The sequence below is a fragment of the Penaeus monodon genome, chromosome 38 (assembly GCF_015228065.2).
Source record: "Penaeus monodon isolate SGIC_2016 chromosome 38, NSTDA_Pmon_1, whole genome shotgun sequence".
Classification (NCBI taxonomy): Eukaryota; Metazoa; Arthropoda; class Malacostraca; order Decapoda; family Penaeidae; genus Penaeus; species Penaeus monodon.
Genome location: NC_051423.1, coordinates 19,150,650 through 19,165,437, shown reverse-complemented (window position 1 = coordinate 19,165,437; position 14,788 = coordinate 19,150,650). Strand labels below are relative to the sequence as shown.

At 43.6% G+C, this 14,788-nt stretch overlaps 2 protein-coding genes across 2 annotated transcripts in view; both read right to left on the bottom strand.

Moving 5' to 3' along the window:
* The window catches only part of LOC119596920, a 2,625-nt gene extending 599 nt beyond the window's left edge, over positions 1-2,026 (bottom strand). Inside the window, exons 1-3 of the mRNA XM_037946286.1 lie at positions 1,901-2,026; positions 595-806; positions 1-23 (exon numbers count right to left, since the gene is read on the bottom strand). The exon at positions 1-23 is cut by the window's left edge and continues 161 nt beyond it. Coding sequence (XP_037802214.1) covers positions 1-23; positions 595-806; positions 1,901-2,011 — 346 coding nt within the window. The 5' untranslated portion in view covers positions 2,012-2,026. The remainder of the gene's footprint in view (positions 24-594; positions 807-1,900) is intronic.
* Positions 2,027-3,132: 1,106 nt separating this feature from the next.
* On the bottom strand, positions 3,133-6,389 carry LOC119596734 (polycystin-2-like). Its single transcript, XM_037946062.1, has 3 exons — positions 6,181-6,389; positions 4,856-5,028; positions 3,133-3,320 (listed from the first exon to the last, which is right to left on the bottom strand). The coding sequence occupies exons 1-3, from the start codon at positions 6,342-6,344 to the stop codon at positions 3,133-3,135; spliced, it is 525 nt and encodes a 174-aa protein (XP_037801990.1). The 5' UTR covers positions 6,345-6,389.
* Positions 6,390-14,788: the final 8,399 nt, after the last annotated feature.

Below are 14,788 nucleotides of genomic sequence, written 5' to 3'. Positions count from 1 at the left end.
CCTCATCCACAAATTCTAGGAACCTGATACATTCGGTAATATTTGATGATAAGGTGATTTGAGTAACAATAATAATGATGATAAAGGAAGATGATTATGATTATAATTATCATAATGAACAGTAATGGTAATAATAATAACGGTGATGGTGGTATGATAACAATAATAATAATAATGATAATAATAATAATAATGATAATAATAGTAATAATAATAATATTAATAATAAAAATAAGAATAATAATAATAATAATTATATCAAGAATTTACAAAAACAATCAAAACAAAAAGAAAGAAAAAAAAAAAACGAGCAGACATAAAAAAAACAATAATTCTCAGTAACCAACACACGCAAAGAATAATAATAATAATTAGAAAAAATAAATGAATAAAAGTAAATAGAAAAAAAAAATGATAATAAGGAAATAAATAAAAATAATGATAAAAATAAGTAAGAATAAATAAATGAATAAGAATAAATTAAAAATAACAAAAAAAAAAAAAATGAAAAATAAAACCAAATCTATAAATAAAAGTAAAAAAAAAAAAAAAAAAAAACAATAAACGATAAAAAAACATAAGAAATCCACTCACTTGTCAACCTTATCCGGCAGTTCCTCCACCCTCCCCCCCACCTTCTCCTCCTCTCCACAAGGGGGCGGGTCTTCGGAGGCGAGGAGGGGCGTGGCCATGGCAACGGAGGGGGGCGGGGGCGGTCCCTGCATGCCAAGGAAACCCCGAATACGACTCATGACGAAGGAGACCATCATGTAGTCTGAGGGTTGTTGCTTGATGTCGTGTTTTATCTGCGGTTGGGGAAGGCTGTGTGGTCAGTTATGTGGCGCTGTGGTCAGTTATGTGGTGCTATGTGGTCAGTTATGTGGTGCTGTGTGGTCAGTTATGTGGAGCTGTGTGGTCAGTTATGTGGCGCTGTGTGGTCAGTTATGTGGTGCTGTGTGGTCAGTTATGTGGTGCTGTGTGGTCAGTTATGTGGTGCTGTGTGGTCAGTTATGTGGTGCTGTGTGGTCAGTTATGTGGTGCTGTGTGGTCAGTTATGTGGTGCTGTTATGTGGTCAGTTATGTGGTGCTGTGGTCAGTTATGTGGCTCTGTGTGGCAGTTATGTGGTGCTGTGTGGTCAGTTATGTGCTGTCATGTGTATTATGTGGTGCTGTGTGGTCAGTTATGTGGTGCTGTGTGGTCAGTTATGTGGTGCTGTGTGGTCAGTTATGTGGTGCTGTGTGGTTTATGGTGGTCAGTTATGTGGTGCTGTTGGTCAGTTATGTGGTGCTTGTGGTCAGTTATGTGGTGCTTTGTTATGGTGGTCAGTTATGTGGTGCTGTGTGGTTAGTTATGTGGTGCTGTTATGTGGTCAGTTATGTGGTGACTTATCTGATGTTATGTGTTATGTGGTGAGTTATGTGGTGTTATGAGGCGAGTTATGTGGTGTTATGAGGCCAGTTACGTGGTGTTATTTGGCGAATTCATGTGTTATGTGGCGAGTTATGTGGTATTATGTGGAGAGTTATGTGGTATTATGGGGAGAGTTATGTGGTGTCATGTGGTGAGTTATCTGGTGTTGTGTGGTGAGTTATGTGGTGGGTATAAGTGTGTGGATATATAGATGGATATCTGGGTCATTGCATGTGTATGTGTGGATGTATTTGTATGTATACATGTAGAAAGGGTTCGCGCATGTGTGTATCTTATATCTATCTATATATCCACACACACACACACACACACACACACATAAACACACACACACACACACACACACATACACACACACACACACACAAACACAGACAAACACACAAACACAAATGAACACGCAATATGAACACAACACATCACGACAAAGGCCCTCTAAGTAATAAAGCCTCAACAAGGTCCTTTTACCTGTTCAAAAGACCTGATGATGACAGTGAGAAGCAGGTTGAGGAGGACCCAAGAATTGGACAAGACGAAGATGAAGAACATGACTGGCACTACTGAAGATGCTTGTTTCATCTCCTCAAACTGAAACTTCCCTGGAAAATGGATATGTTTATTGTTATTATTATTATTATTATCATTATTATCATTATCGTTATTATCATTAGCATCATTATCATTATTATTATTATGATCGCTATTATGATGATGATCGTTATTATGATGATGATGATGATGATGATGATGATGATGATGATGATGATGATGATGATCATCATCATCATCATCATCATCATCATTATCATTATTTTCATGACAGGTTAGTCATTTTACAATGACGAATCAACTCAGTGGTTTGAGTTGGGTTGACAACCGAACCCAAAAGCCAACCCAGCCTCACACCCAATCCAGCCCATTTTCAACCCAACCCCGCCCAAGCTAACCTCTATCCCAAGCCTAACCCTAACTTAAATCCGACCCCAACCTAACTCAACCAGTGCAACCTATACCAACCTAACGCAACCCCCAACCCACCCTGAACTCAACCATAAACCTTATCAACCCCAACCTAACCCAACCCCACTCACTTCTACCTCAACCTCAACATGAATCAAGCCTCCAACCGAAGCTGACTCAACCCAACTCAAAACCGGATTCCAACCCCCAACCCCGATTACAGACGCAAACTTCAAATTTCGATCTTAAACTCAACCCTAACCCCATCTCAACCCAAATTCGCCATTCCAACCCCCAAGCAACCAAAACTTACCCACTCCACTCAGACCCAACCTCAACCCGATTCAACACCAATCTAACCCAATCCTTCTCAACCCCACCCAACTTCAACCTCAACCCTTCCTAACCCATCTCAACCCCAAACACCAACCTCAAACCCACTCAACCCACCTTAACCTCATCCCCACCTGTTCTCAACCCCAACCCCATCCTAACCCCCCTTTTAATCCCAACCCACCTCAACCCCTTTCCCAACCCCAACATCAACTTCACCACCCAAACATCAACCGCTTCCCCAACCCCAACCCCAACATCAATTTCACAACCCCAACCTCAACCCACTTCAACCCCAACTTCACCACCCCAACCTCAACCCACTTCAACCCCAACTTCACCACCCCAACCCCAACATCAACTCCACCACCCCAACATCAACCCCTTTCCCAACCCCAACCCCAACTTCACCCAAACTTACCCAACATCATGCTAAAACAGGTCTCCACAGAAATCACGAAGTTATGAAAGTTCTCGAGCTGGCTGTTCAGCAGGAGATAGAACATCCCGGTGAACGACAAGAAACAGATGAAAAACGCCACAAGGAAGCCACTTAGGTCATCCCAGCACTGGCGTAGGGTGGCTGTCAGCACGCCTGCGATGAGAGAGATAGGAGCATTATCATCAGTATTATAGTAATAATAATAATAATAATAATAATAATAATAATAATAATAATAATAAAATAATAATAATAATAACTGTTATTCAGTAGAAAGAGAGAGATCAGAGCGGGGGGGGGGAAGGAGGAATGAGGAGGGGGGGGGGTATTGTTATTATCATTATAGGAATAATAATAATAATAATAAAATAACTGTTATTCGGTAAATTTTCATTTTTTGGTTATTAATATTTATTAATGATGATGATTATTATTGCTATTAATATTTTTATTGGTTTCGTTGTTGTTATCATCATCATCATCATTATATTATTATTATTATTATTATTATTATCATCATTATTATCATTAGATGACAATCGTGATTATCATCAGTTTTGTTACTTTATTATGACTATTATTATTATAATCATTATCATTACCATCATTAATATTATTATTGATGTTGTATCGTTTATTATCATTATTATCATCATTATTGTTATTGTCATGATCATCGTTCATTCATCAATCTATAATTGATTTTCTGTCACGTAGAGCAAAACATAACGAGCGTAAATGAATGAATGAATAAATAAGAATGGAATTATATAATTTACTTATCTATCTATCTATCTGTCTATCTATCAGATTGCGTCATGTTGCAACAGAAATGAAGAACCAAAAAATAGATATTATCTCTCCTTAAAAAAAAAAAAAAAAGTGTAACCCCAAAAGTGTCATAACATATAATTTTGCAATTCAGAGTCCACAAGGCAATCAAGCAAACAAATAAACAAAGAAAATATGTATCATTTTAAAAGCAATGAGTCCATATAATTTTTCATATTGTTGTGATCGTCAAACAAAACAAACAAAAAGGCATTCAAACAAACAAACCGCAACAAACATATATTAAAATAAACGAACCAATCAAAACAAACACTAAAAACAAACAAGCAAAAATAAACAATGCAAATAAGCAATCAAAACAAACATCAAAACAAGCAAACAAACAACCAATAAAAATAAACAAACAAAAAATCAAAACAAAACAAGACACAAAACAATCAAAACAGACACTTGAGCGAACAAGCAAACAAGCAACAAACAAATAATCAATCAAAACAGCCACTTACAACAAACAAGCAAAACAAAGAAACAAAAAAACAATCAAGACAATCAAACAAACAATCAAAAACAAACAAAACAAAACAAAACAATCAAGACAAGCAAACAAACAGTAAACAAACAAAAACCAAACAAATATAAAACAAACAACCAAACACACACACACACCCCTTCCCCCTCCCTCTTTCCCTCCCCCCATACACACCCCTCCCCCTCCCTCCTTCCCTCCCCCCCACACACACCCCTCCCCCTCCCTCCTTCCCTCCCCCCCACACACACCCCTCCCCCTCCCTCCTTCCCTCCCCCCCACACACACCCCTCCCCCTCCCTCCTTCCCTCCCCCCTCCCCCTATCCTCCTCCCCCTATCCCCCCTATCCCCCCCCTCACGGCAACTTACCCATCCTCCTGTTAAACCTGAGAAGCTTAATGAACTTGAGCGTCGACACGAAGACGATGAAGCTCACCAGGTAGGAGTAAAGCTCATCGAGGGAAGCTGCGTGCTGGAGGTTCACGTATCCGTTTCCGTGAGTGAGGTTGAAGACTTCGACTACGGACTTCGTGGCCAGGTGTCTGAGGAGGGAGGGGTAGGGAGGGGTTAGGGAGGGGGAAGGAGGGGTGAGGGGTAGGGAGGGAGGATAGGAGGGGGAAGGAGGGGTGAGGGAGGAGGGAGGAAGGGGAGGATGGGAGAGGGGGTGAGGGAGGGGGGAGGATGGGAGAAAGGAAGGAAGGGTGAAGGAGTGAGGGAAGAGGGGAAGGGAGGGGCAAGGGGGGTGGGGGAGGGGGAGGAAGGGGAGAGGGAGGGAGGGAGGATGGGTGGGGTAAGGGGGTGAGGGAGGGGAGAGGGAGGGGGTGAGGGAGAGGGAGTAAAGGGTAGGAGGGTGAGAAGTGAGGAAGAGGAGGGGTAAAGGGGAGACAAGGAGGGGGTGAGGTGAGGGAGGGTAAGAGGAAGGTGGAGGAGGCCAGAGTAAGGAAGGGTAGTGGGGGAGAGCGTGTTGGAGAAGGTTGGTGGTGATAGGAGAGGGAAGAGAATGAGGGAGACGTTGAAATAGATATATTGATATATACATATATATACATACATACATATATATATATATATACATATACATATATATAAAATATATATATAATATATATATATATATATAGATATATATAAATATATATATAGAGAAGAGAGAGAGAGAGAGGAGAGAGAGAGAGAGAGAGAGAGAGAGGGAGAAAGAGAGAAAGAGGGAAAGAAACAGAGAAAGAGAGAATTATAACAACTCTCCTTATAAATAGTAGTATTAAAAATAGCATAACATGAACATCATCGACATTACTATTATCTTTACAAACACTTGTTCTTCATCTTATAAATTTTCATTTACACTAATTTCACTCTTTTATTTAATCTTATTTTAAACACTCTCCATACTAACTCTCTCTCTCTCTTTCTCTCTCTCTCTCTCTCTCTCTCCTCCTCTCTTCTCCTCTCTCTCTCTCCTCTCCCTCTCTCTTTCTCCCTCTCTCCTCCTCTCCTCTTCTCTCTCTCTCCTCTTTTCCTCTCTCTCTCCTGCCTCTTTCTCTCTCTCTCTCTCTCTTCCCCCCTCTCTCTCTCTCTCTCTCTCTCTCTCTCTCCATCCCTCCCCCCATCCCTCCTCTACCCCCTTCCCTCCCCTCCCTCTCCTTCTCTCCCTCCCTCTCTCGCTCTCCCTCTCCCCTCCAACACACACATACCTCGCAGCATAGACGGCGATGGTAGCATATGAGGTGACGATGATGGCGATCTCAGCATAGGACCAATAGCATTTGAAATACTCAGTCTTGTCCCGACACAGCTGGCGCAGTTCCCTGACGGTGTAGTAGACGATGAAGACGACGAACGAAGCCTCGCACACCATTACGAACAAGCCGAAACTGTCGTGGTGGGGGAGGAGGCGAATGCCGGTGAATCTGCAAAGCGGCGATGAAAGAGGGGGATGAGAAGGAGGTAGTAACAGCAGAAGAGGGAAGCTAAGGTGATTAAAGATGGTGATTAAAATGGGGAAAATGTGCGGTAGACGATTCAGGCGACGAACGAAGCTTCGCACGCCGTTTCGAACAGGGCGAAACGAATCCCGGTGAATCTGCAAAATAGCGATAAAAGGGGGGAATAAGAGGAAATAATGATAAAGGGAGAGGAAAATAGGTGATGAAAAAGACGATCAGAATGATAATTTAAAGGAGGAACCGTTCGTAAACATTAAAATCGACGAACGAAGCCTCGCACACCATTACGAACAAGCCGAGGTGACGAATGCCTGTGAATCTGAGAATTGGCGATAAAAGGGGAATACGAGAAAGATGCTAAAAATGGGAGTGGGGAAAATAGGGGATAAAGAAGGGGAAAAAGATAATCATTAAAATGTGGGAAACATTATAGCAGACGGCGAACGAAGTCCCGAATACCAATGCGAACGAAGATGATAATGACAATAATAATGATAATTTTGATAATATTAGTAATGATAATAATGACAATGATAATGATAGTGATGATGGTGATAATGATAATAACAATGACAATAACAATAATATTAACAATGATCATGATAATAATAATAATGCTAATAATAAAAATAATAGTAATAATAATAATAATTATCACGATAGTAATAATAATGATAATAATAACAGTGTTCATGATAATAATAAAAATAAAATAAATAATAATAATAATAATAATAATAATTATGATGATGATAAATGATAATAACAAAATATAATAACAATTATAACAATAACAGCAATAATACTAGTAATAATAAGAGCAATAATAATGACAAACACAATAATAATAATAACAATAATAAGAGTAACAACAATAATAATAATAGAAATAATGACAAACACAATAATAGCAATAGCAATAATCGTGACAAACACAATAACAGCAATAATAATGACAAACACAATAATAGCAATAATTGTGACAAACACACAAACAGCAATAGCAAACACCTTACTGACCTGAAGCTCGGAGTCACCCCCCCTCCTGGTGTGAATTCCGCCCTTATGTGCGACAGGCCAAAGAGGTTGACCTTTGGGGAAAATAAAGAGAAAAAAGTTATTGATGTGATCGTTATCATCATTAACAATTCATCATCATTTTTTTTATTGAGTTCAGTATGTCGCTTCGTTATCATCACTATCATCTGCGTTATGATCATCGCATCATCATTACCATCACCATCGTCGTCATCACCACCATCGTCATCATCACCTTTCATCATAATTATTACCATCATCCTCATCACCATCACCATCATCCTCATCACCATCACCATCACCATCATCATCATCACCCATCATCTTTATAATCATCGCCAATATCACTATCATCATTATCATCTTTCATCTTATGTCCACATTATTACAAGTATAATCATCATAATCATCACTGTCCCTTTTAATTATTAATAATTATTAAAATCAAATTCAATAATTACAATAATAACGATGTAATTGGTGATGATAATAGAAATGACAATAATAGTAATAATAATAACAATGATACGTTGATAATAATGACAATAACGATGATAATAAATAACAATAAAATAATCACTATAAAGGGAATAACAATAACAGCGATAATAACGATAATAAAGGCTGTAACAACCCCCCACCCCTCCCTTCCACCCATACCCCCTCCCCTTCCCCACTTACCACCACCTCCACCCCCTTCCACCTCCCCTTCCACCCCACCCCTCCCCTCCACCCCATTCCACCTCCCCTTCCCCACCCCCTCCCCCCCTCCCACCCCCCCTCACCTGCGCATTATACGAAGCGAGCCCCCCCCCACCCCCTCCCCCCCTCCCCCCCACCTCACCTGCACATTATACGAAGCGAACTCCCCCCACCCCCCCCCCATCCCCCACCTCCCCCCCCCCTCCACCTCACCTGCGCATTATACGAAGCGAACTCCACCCCCCCCACCCCCCCTCCACCTCACCTGCGCATTATACGAAGCGAACTCCCCCCCCACCCCCACCTCCACCTCCTCCCCCTCCCCCACCTCCCCCACCCCCTCACCTGCGCATTATACGAAGCGAACTCGACCACCACGTAGCGCGTGAGGCGGTCGATCCAGCCCTTGGACTGCAGGAACGTCAGTCTCTCCCCGAGGCTCCTGGAAGACCCGTTCAGGTGGACCACGTAGCCTCCGGGGCCGTAGATGTCCATGATCCCCACCGTCGGGAGGGTGTTGAGGTCCACGCCGGAGGTGTGTCTGTGGGGGAGGGAGAGGGGGGGAGGGGGAGGGGGGGGAGGGGAAGGAGGGAGGGGGGGAGGAAGGGAGGATGGGTGGGTGGGGGTGGTAATGGAGTGGGAAGGATGGGGAGGGAGGAGGGAGGGAAGGAGTGTGGGAGGGAAGGAGGGTGGGAGGGAAGGAGAGAGGTTGGGTGGGAGGAAAGGGAGGGTGGGAGGGAAGGTGGGAATGGGGTGGGAAGGATGGGAGGCAGGGAGTGTGGGAAGGGAGAGAGAGGGAGGAGGGAGGGTCGAAAAGGGTGGGAGGGAGGGATTGAGTAGGGGGGGAGGGGGGGAAGGGAGGAGAGGAGGGGGAGAAGGGAGAGGAGGGGAAGGAAAGGGAGAGGAGGGGAAGGAAGGAGAGAGGGATGGGTGGGGAAAAGAGACGAAGGGAGAAGGAAGTGAAAGAAGTAGCAGTAGTAGGTTGGGTGATAACAAAAAAAGATATATATGAGATAATAATAATGATGATAATAATAGCAATAAATAATGATGATAACAATGATAATAGTAATGATAATAATAACAATAACAACAGCAATAATAATAATAATAAAAAAGGAATAACATTAAAGAATAATAACATTAAAGACATCACACATCCACAACAAACCAACACAACCACACAACCCCCACCACCACACAACCTAAGCCTTAAGATACAACCGCACCACCACCCTTAACCACACCAACACACAACTCCACAACCACCCTTAACTACAACCTCACTCATAACCACACTACCACCCTTAACCCCAAACAGCCAACCCAACAACCACGCTACCACAGAACCACCCTTAACCACGACCCCACAACCACCCTTAACCCCAAGCAGCCTACCCCACAACCACCCTTAACCCAAACAACCCCACAACCACCCTTAACCCTACAACCTCACAACCACCCTTAACCCCTACACCACCCCACAACCACCCTTAACCCCTTAACCCCTTAAGCTCCCACCTAAACTCGGGGATATTGCAGTCCGGCGTATCTTTGGTGAGGTTGCTCGGAGGTTTCCAGTCGGCGCAGAAAGCCTCGTCTTCCTCCTTGAAGACGCTGGAGAAACCACTGCAGGTCTTGATGATTCCGCGCATCTTCTTGTTCACTCTGGGAGGTTTCAGGGAGGTTTCAGAGGTTGGGGGGGGGGTCTAGGTTTTTTAAAAGGGGTTTTGAGATCGATTTGGGGTTTTTTCAGGGTTCTAGGGGACTTTATTTAGGGACCTTAAGAGGTTTTAGGGATTTTTTTTTTTGTTCAGGTAATTGGATATTTTAGAGGTTTCCTTGTGTTGAGGATTTCCAAAGGTTTAAAAGGGTTGGAAAGGCAAAGTCATGGTTTCACCGGGATTTCCTTAAAAAAAAAAAAAAAAAAAAAAAAAAAAAAAAAAAAATCGGTGGTTTTCAGGGTTTTGAAGATTTTTAAAGGTTGTATTTGAATCACAAGCAGGAATGGAAGTATGTATATATATACATATATGTATATATATATACATATGGTATATATACTATAATATTGCAATATATATAATATATATATATTTTATATATATTATATATAATATATTATATATATATATATATATATATATATATATATATATATAATATATTATATATATATATATATATATATATAATATATATATATATATATTATATATATATATATATATATATATATATATATAGGGCCATACAAAGATAAGTAAACGAATTAATAAATGAATAAATAAATAGGTAAAATAAGATAAAAAAGATGTTCTGTGATTCTGAACTTACTCCTACATGTATCTCCTCATTCACACCAACATACAAAGTCTAGACACAATCGCGCGACAATTTTGATGTTGCGCGACAGTCGAGAAACAGTGGCGCGACAATCGAGCGACAAAATCTAGACGCAATCGCGCAACACAATCTCGATGTTGCGCGACAGTCGAGAAACTTTTGCACGACAATCGAGCGACAAGTCTAGACACAATCGCGCAACACAATCTCGATGTTGCGCAACGCGAGAGTTTTGGAGCCGCATGCGGATACACGGCGCCACGGCAACTGTTGCTCCGGCGTTCACGCGATCTTTGGAGGATACAGATGGTGCTGCGCGATCGTGTTGCGTGATTTTGTACTTTGGTGTGTATGAGGTTTTAAATAAGTATACTGAAGGGGAAAAAATAAAACAGAAGAAAAATATGAATGGAAAGAGAAAATAGAAGAAAAATATGCGAAAAAAAGAAAAGAAAAAAAAAGGAAGAAAAGATTGGAAAAAAGAAAAAAACGAAAAAAAAAGAAAAAACGAAAAAAACAACAACACATACCTGCACGAATCCTTCTTAATCCTAGCCTGCCTGATGGTTGCATAGCCCATGATCCTGTTGCACTGGTCGCCCAAATAGCCCCGTAGGCCGTAGGGGGGGCTGCCATTGTACAGGCGGTCTGCACGTAGGTCGGGAAGTAGGCCTACGTGCAGGTAACGCCAAAAGCGGTCTGCGTTGGTAGCCTGCAGGGGGGGGGGAGTGATAGGATGAGAGTATGTGTGTGGTTGGGTTTGTACTTTTTTGTGGTTGTGGTGGGTTTAAGTGGCTGTTTTGTGGGTGTTCCTGGTTACTTGTGTGTGTGTGTTTCTATAGTATGTTTATAAATTATATGTATTTGGAGTGTTTTTTTTTTTTCTCTCCCTCTTTTTCTCGTTTTCCTTTTTCTTTCTTTCTCTTTCTGTCTCCTCCCTTGCTCTTTCTCTCTTTGTAATTTTTTTTTCTGCTTTGCTTTCTCTCTCTCTATTTCTCTTATGTTATTCGTATATCGCTTCCTTTCTCTCTCTCTCTCTCTCTCTCTCTCTCTCTCTCTCTCTCTCTCTCTCTCTCTCTCTCTCTCTCTCTCTCTCTCTCTCTCTCTCTCTTTCTCTCTCTCTCTCTCCTTCCCTCATCACCTCCCTCCCTCCCTCCCTCCTTCCCTCCACCACCTCCGTCCCTCCTTTCCACCCGCCCTCCGTCTCTCTCTCCTTCTCATTCATAATTTTACCTTCGTGTAGTCGCTGCCATCGAGTGCTCCTTTGTGAATGAAACCTTGATTGAGGCTCTGTTGTAGAAAATACGCATTGGGATCCCTGTAAAGAGAGGTTTGTAAATTATGAACGAATTAAGCAAGAGGTTCGTCAGTTATGAATGAAAGAAGGCATTTACGTGTGTTTGTGTGTGTGTGTGTGTGTGTGTTTGTTTGTATGTGTGTGTGTGTGTGTGTGTGTGTGTGTGTGTGTGTGTGTGTGTGTGTGTGTGTGTGTGTGTGTGTGTGTGTGTGTGTGCGTGTGTATCTATGTGTTTGTGTATGTATACTATTCGTGTCTCTATCTCTCTTTCATTCATCATCCACAAAGTTCATCCGAAAAGCAATCATCCAGAAACGTTCATCCAGAAACGTTGCTCCAAAAAACGTTCCTCCAGAAACGTTGCTCCTCCGACGCCTCCCTCCTCACCTATTGCCGTAGGAGAGGGTGAGCAGAACCCAGAGGAACATCGTGTAGGCGAAGATTTCACGGAAAATCTCGTACATCTCGACCTCCTTTCTTCGCTGTTCTCTCAGGCTCTGCAGAACTTTGGAATCCACTTTCTTATATTCCAGTTTCTTCTTCGTTTTCCTTCGGTCTGTAGGTGTGAGAGAGAGAGGGGGAAGGGGAAGGGGAGAGGAGGGGACAAGGGGGGAAAGGGGGGAGAGGGTTGGAATGAGAGTGGGTTTTAAATTGTTTTAAAAATGTGTGGTATATATGTATATATTTTTTTTTTGTGTGTGTTAAATTTATTTATTCACTTATTTTTTATTCTCTTTCGCTTTTGTTATTTCTCTGTCTGTTAGTTCTCTCTCTTTCTCTCTGTTCGTCTGTCTTTCCCACTTTCTCTTTGTTTGTCTTTGTTTCTCTCTCTCTCTATCTATCTATTTATGACTCTCTACATCTCTCTCTCTCTCTCTCTCTCTTTCTCCCTCCCTCCCTCTTTCTTTCTCTCTCTCTCTCTCTCTCTCTCTTTCTCCCTCCCTCTTTCTTTCTTTCTCTCTCTCTCTACCCCAACCCTTCCCTCCCCCCTTCCCCCTCTTATTCCCCTTCCTTTCCCCTTCCCCCACCTATTACCCATCCCCTCTCTCCCTCCCCTCCTATTCCCCTTCCCCTCTCTTCCCTCCTCTTCCCCACCTCCTATTACCCATCCCCCAAAGACTTCACCTCCTCCTCCCCTCCTTTTTCCCCCTCCTCTACCTCTCCCCTCCTTTCCCCATCCCCCAAAGACCTCACCTCCTCCGTCATGCAGCCACTCCCTCCCCCACTCCTCTTCCCCCTCCCCTCTCTTCCCTCCCCCTCCCCCACTCCTCTTCCTCCCCTTCCCCTCACCTCCTTCAAGCAGCCACTCCCTCCCCCACTCCTCTTCCCCTCCCCCTCCCCCACTCCTCTCCCCCCCTTCCCCTCACCTCCTTCATGCAGCCACTCCCTCCCCCCCCCATCCCCTCCCTCTCTTCCCCTCCCTCCCCCTCTCCTCTTCCCCCCCTCCCCTCACCTCCGTCATGCAGCCACTCCCTCCCCCCCCCCAATCCCTCTCCCCCCCCTCCCCCCCCTTCCCCTCACCTCCTCCCCCCCTTCCCCTCACCTCCTTCATGCAGCCACTCCTCGTCGTCCTCGAGCTCAGGGTCCTCCTCGTCCTCGTCAGCGTCGTCCTCGTCCAGGTTGACTGACTTGAAGACGGCGCTCACGATCATGGCCGTTATGAAGATCTGGAGGGGGAGGGGAGGGGGGGGAGGGGGGAGGGGGAGGGGGGAATGGGGAGGGGATTGAGAGGGATGGGAAGGGGGAAGGGAAAGGAGGGGGAGGGGGATGGGGAAGGGGGAAAGGAGGGATAGAGGATGGGAAGGGAAGAGGGGAGGAGGGAGGGGAGGGAAGGGGAGGGAAGGAAGGGAGGCGTAGGTTGAAGGGAGGGGGAGAGGGAAAGGGAAAGGAAGGGGATGGTGGGAGGGGAGGGGATGGGAGGGGAGGGGAGAAGTTGTGTTAAATCGCTTGTATTTGTAAATTCTCATACTTATAATAACAATAATATCATCATCACCATCATATATCATCATCACCATCATCATCATCACCATCATTATTATCATCATCACCATCATCATCACCATCATCATCATCACCATCATTATTATCATCACCATCATCATCATTATCATTATCATCATTATCATCATCATCATCATTACCATCATCATCATTACCATCATCATCATTATTACTACTATTAGAATTCTCATTATCATCATCACTATTATTGCCACCATCACTACTGATGTTATTACTAATATTGCTATTTTTCTCAATATTACTATTTATATTTATCATTTTCCTCGCTGGTTTTAGGCTGTCATTCTGCTTCCTTCATGAAAACATTTCCATTTTTTTTTCTTTTTCTCACTATTTTCCATCTCTATATTACATTTTAATTTCCATTAGCTCTAATTTCTATCAATTTCCATCTCCCTTTCTATCATCTTCCGTATCTGTTTCCATCAATTTCAAACTCCGTTCCCACCTTCCCACCCCCTTCCCCCTCCGTTCCCACCCCCTTCCCCCTCCGTTCCCACCCCCTTCCCCCTCCGTTCCCACCCCCTTCCCCCTCCGTTCCCACCCTTCCCCTTCCACTCCTATAAATTCCCCCTTTCCATCCACCCATTCCACTTCCTCTAAATTTCCCACTCCATCCAATTACATTCTTTCCATTTCTCCATTCCTATCAATTATCAACCTCCGTTCCCACCTCCTTCCCCTTCCCCCTCCATTCCCACCCCCTTCCCCCTCCATTCCCACCCCCTTCCCCCTCCATTCCCACCCCCTTCCCCCTCCATTCCCACCCCCTTCCCCCTCCATTCCCACCCCCTCCCCTTCCATTCACCACCCTTCCCCCCCATTACCACCCCTTCTCCTCCATTCCCACCCCCTTCCCCCTCCATTCCCACCCATTCCCCCTCCATTCCCACACCCCTTTCCCTCTTCATTCCCACCCCCCTCCCCCCCCTTACCTTCAGAGGCTGG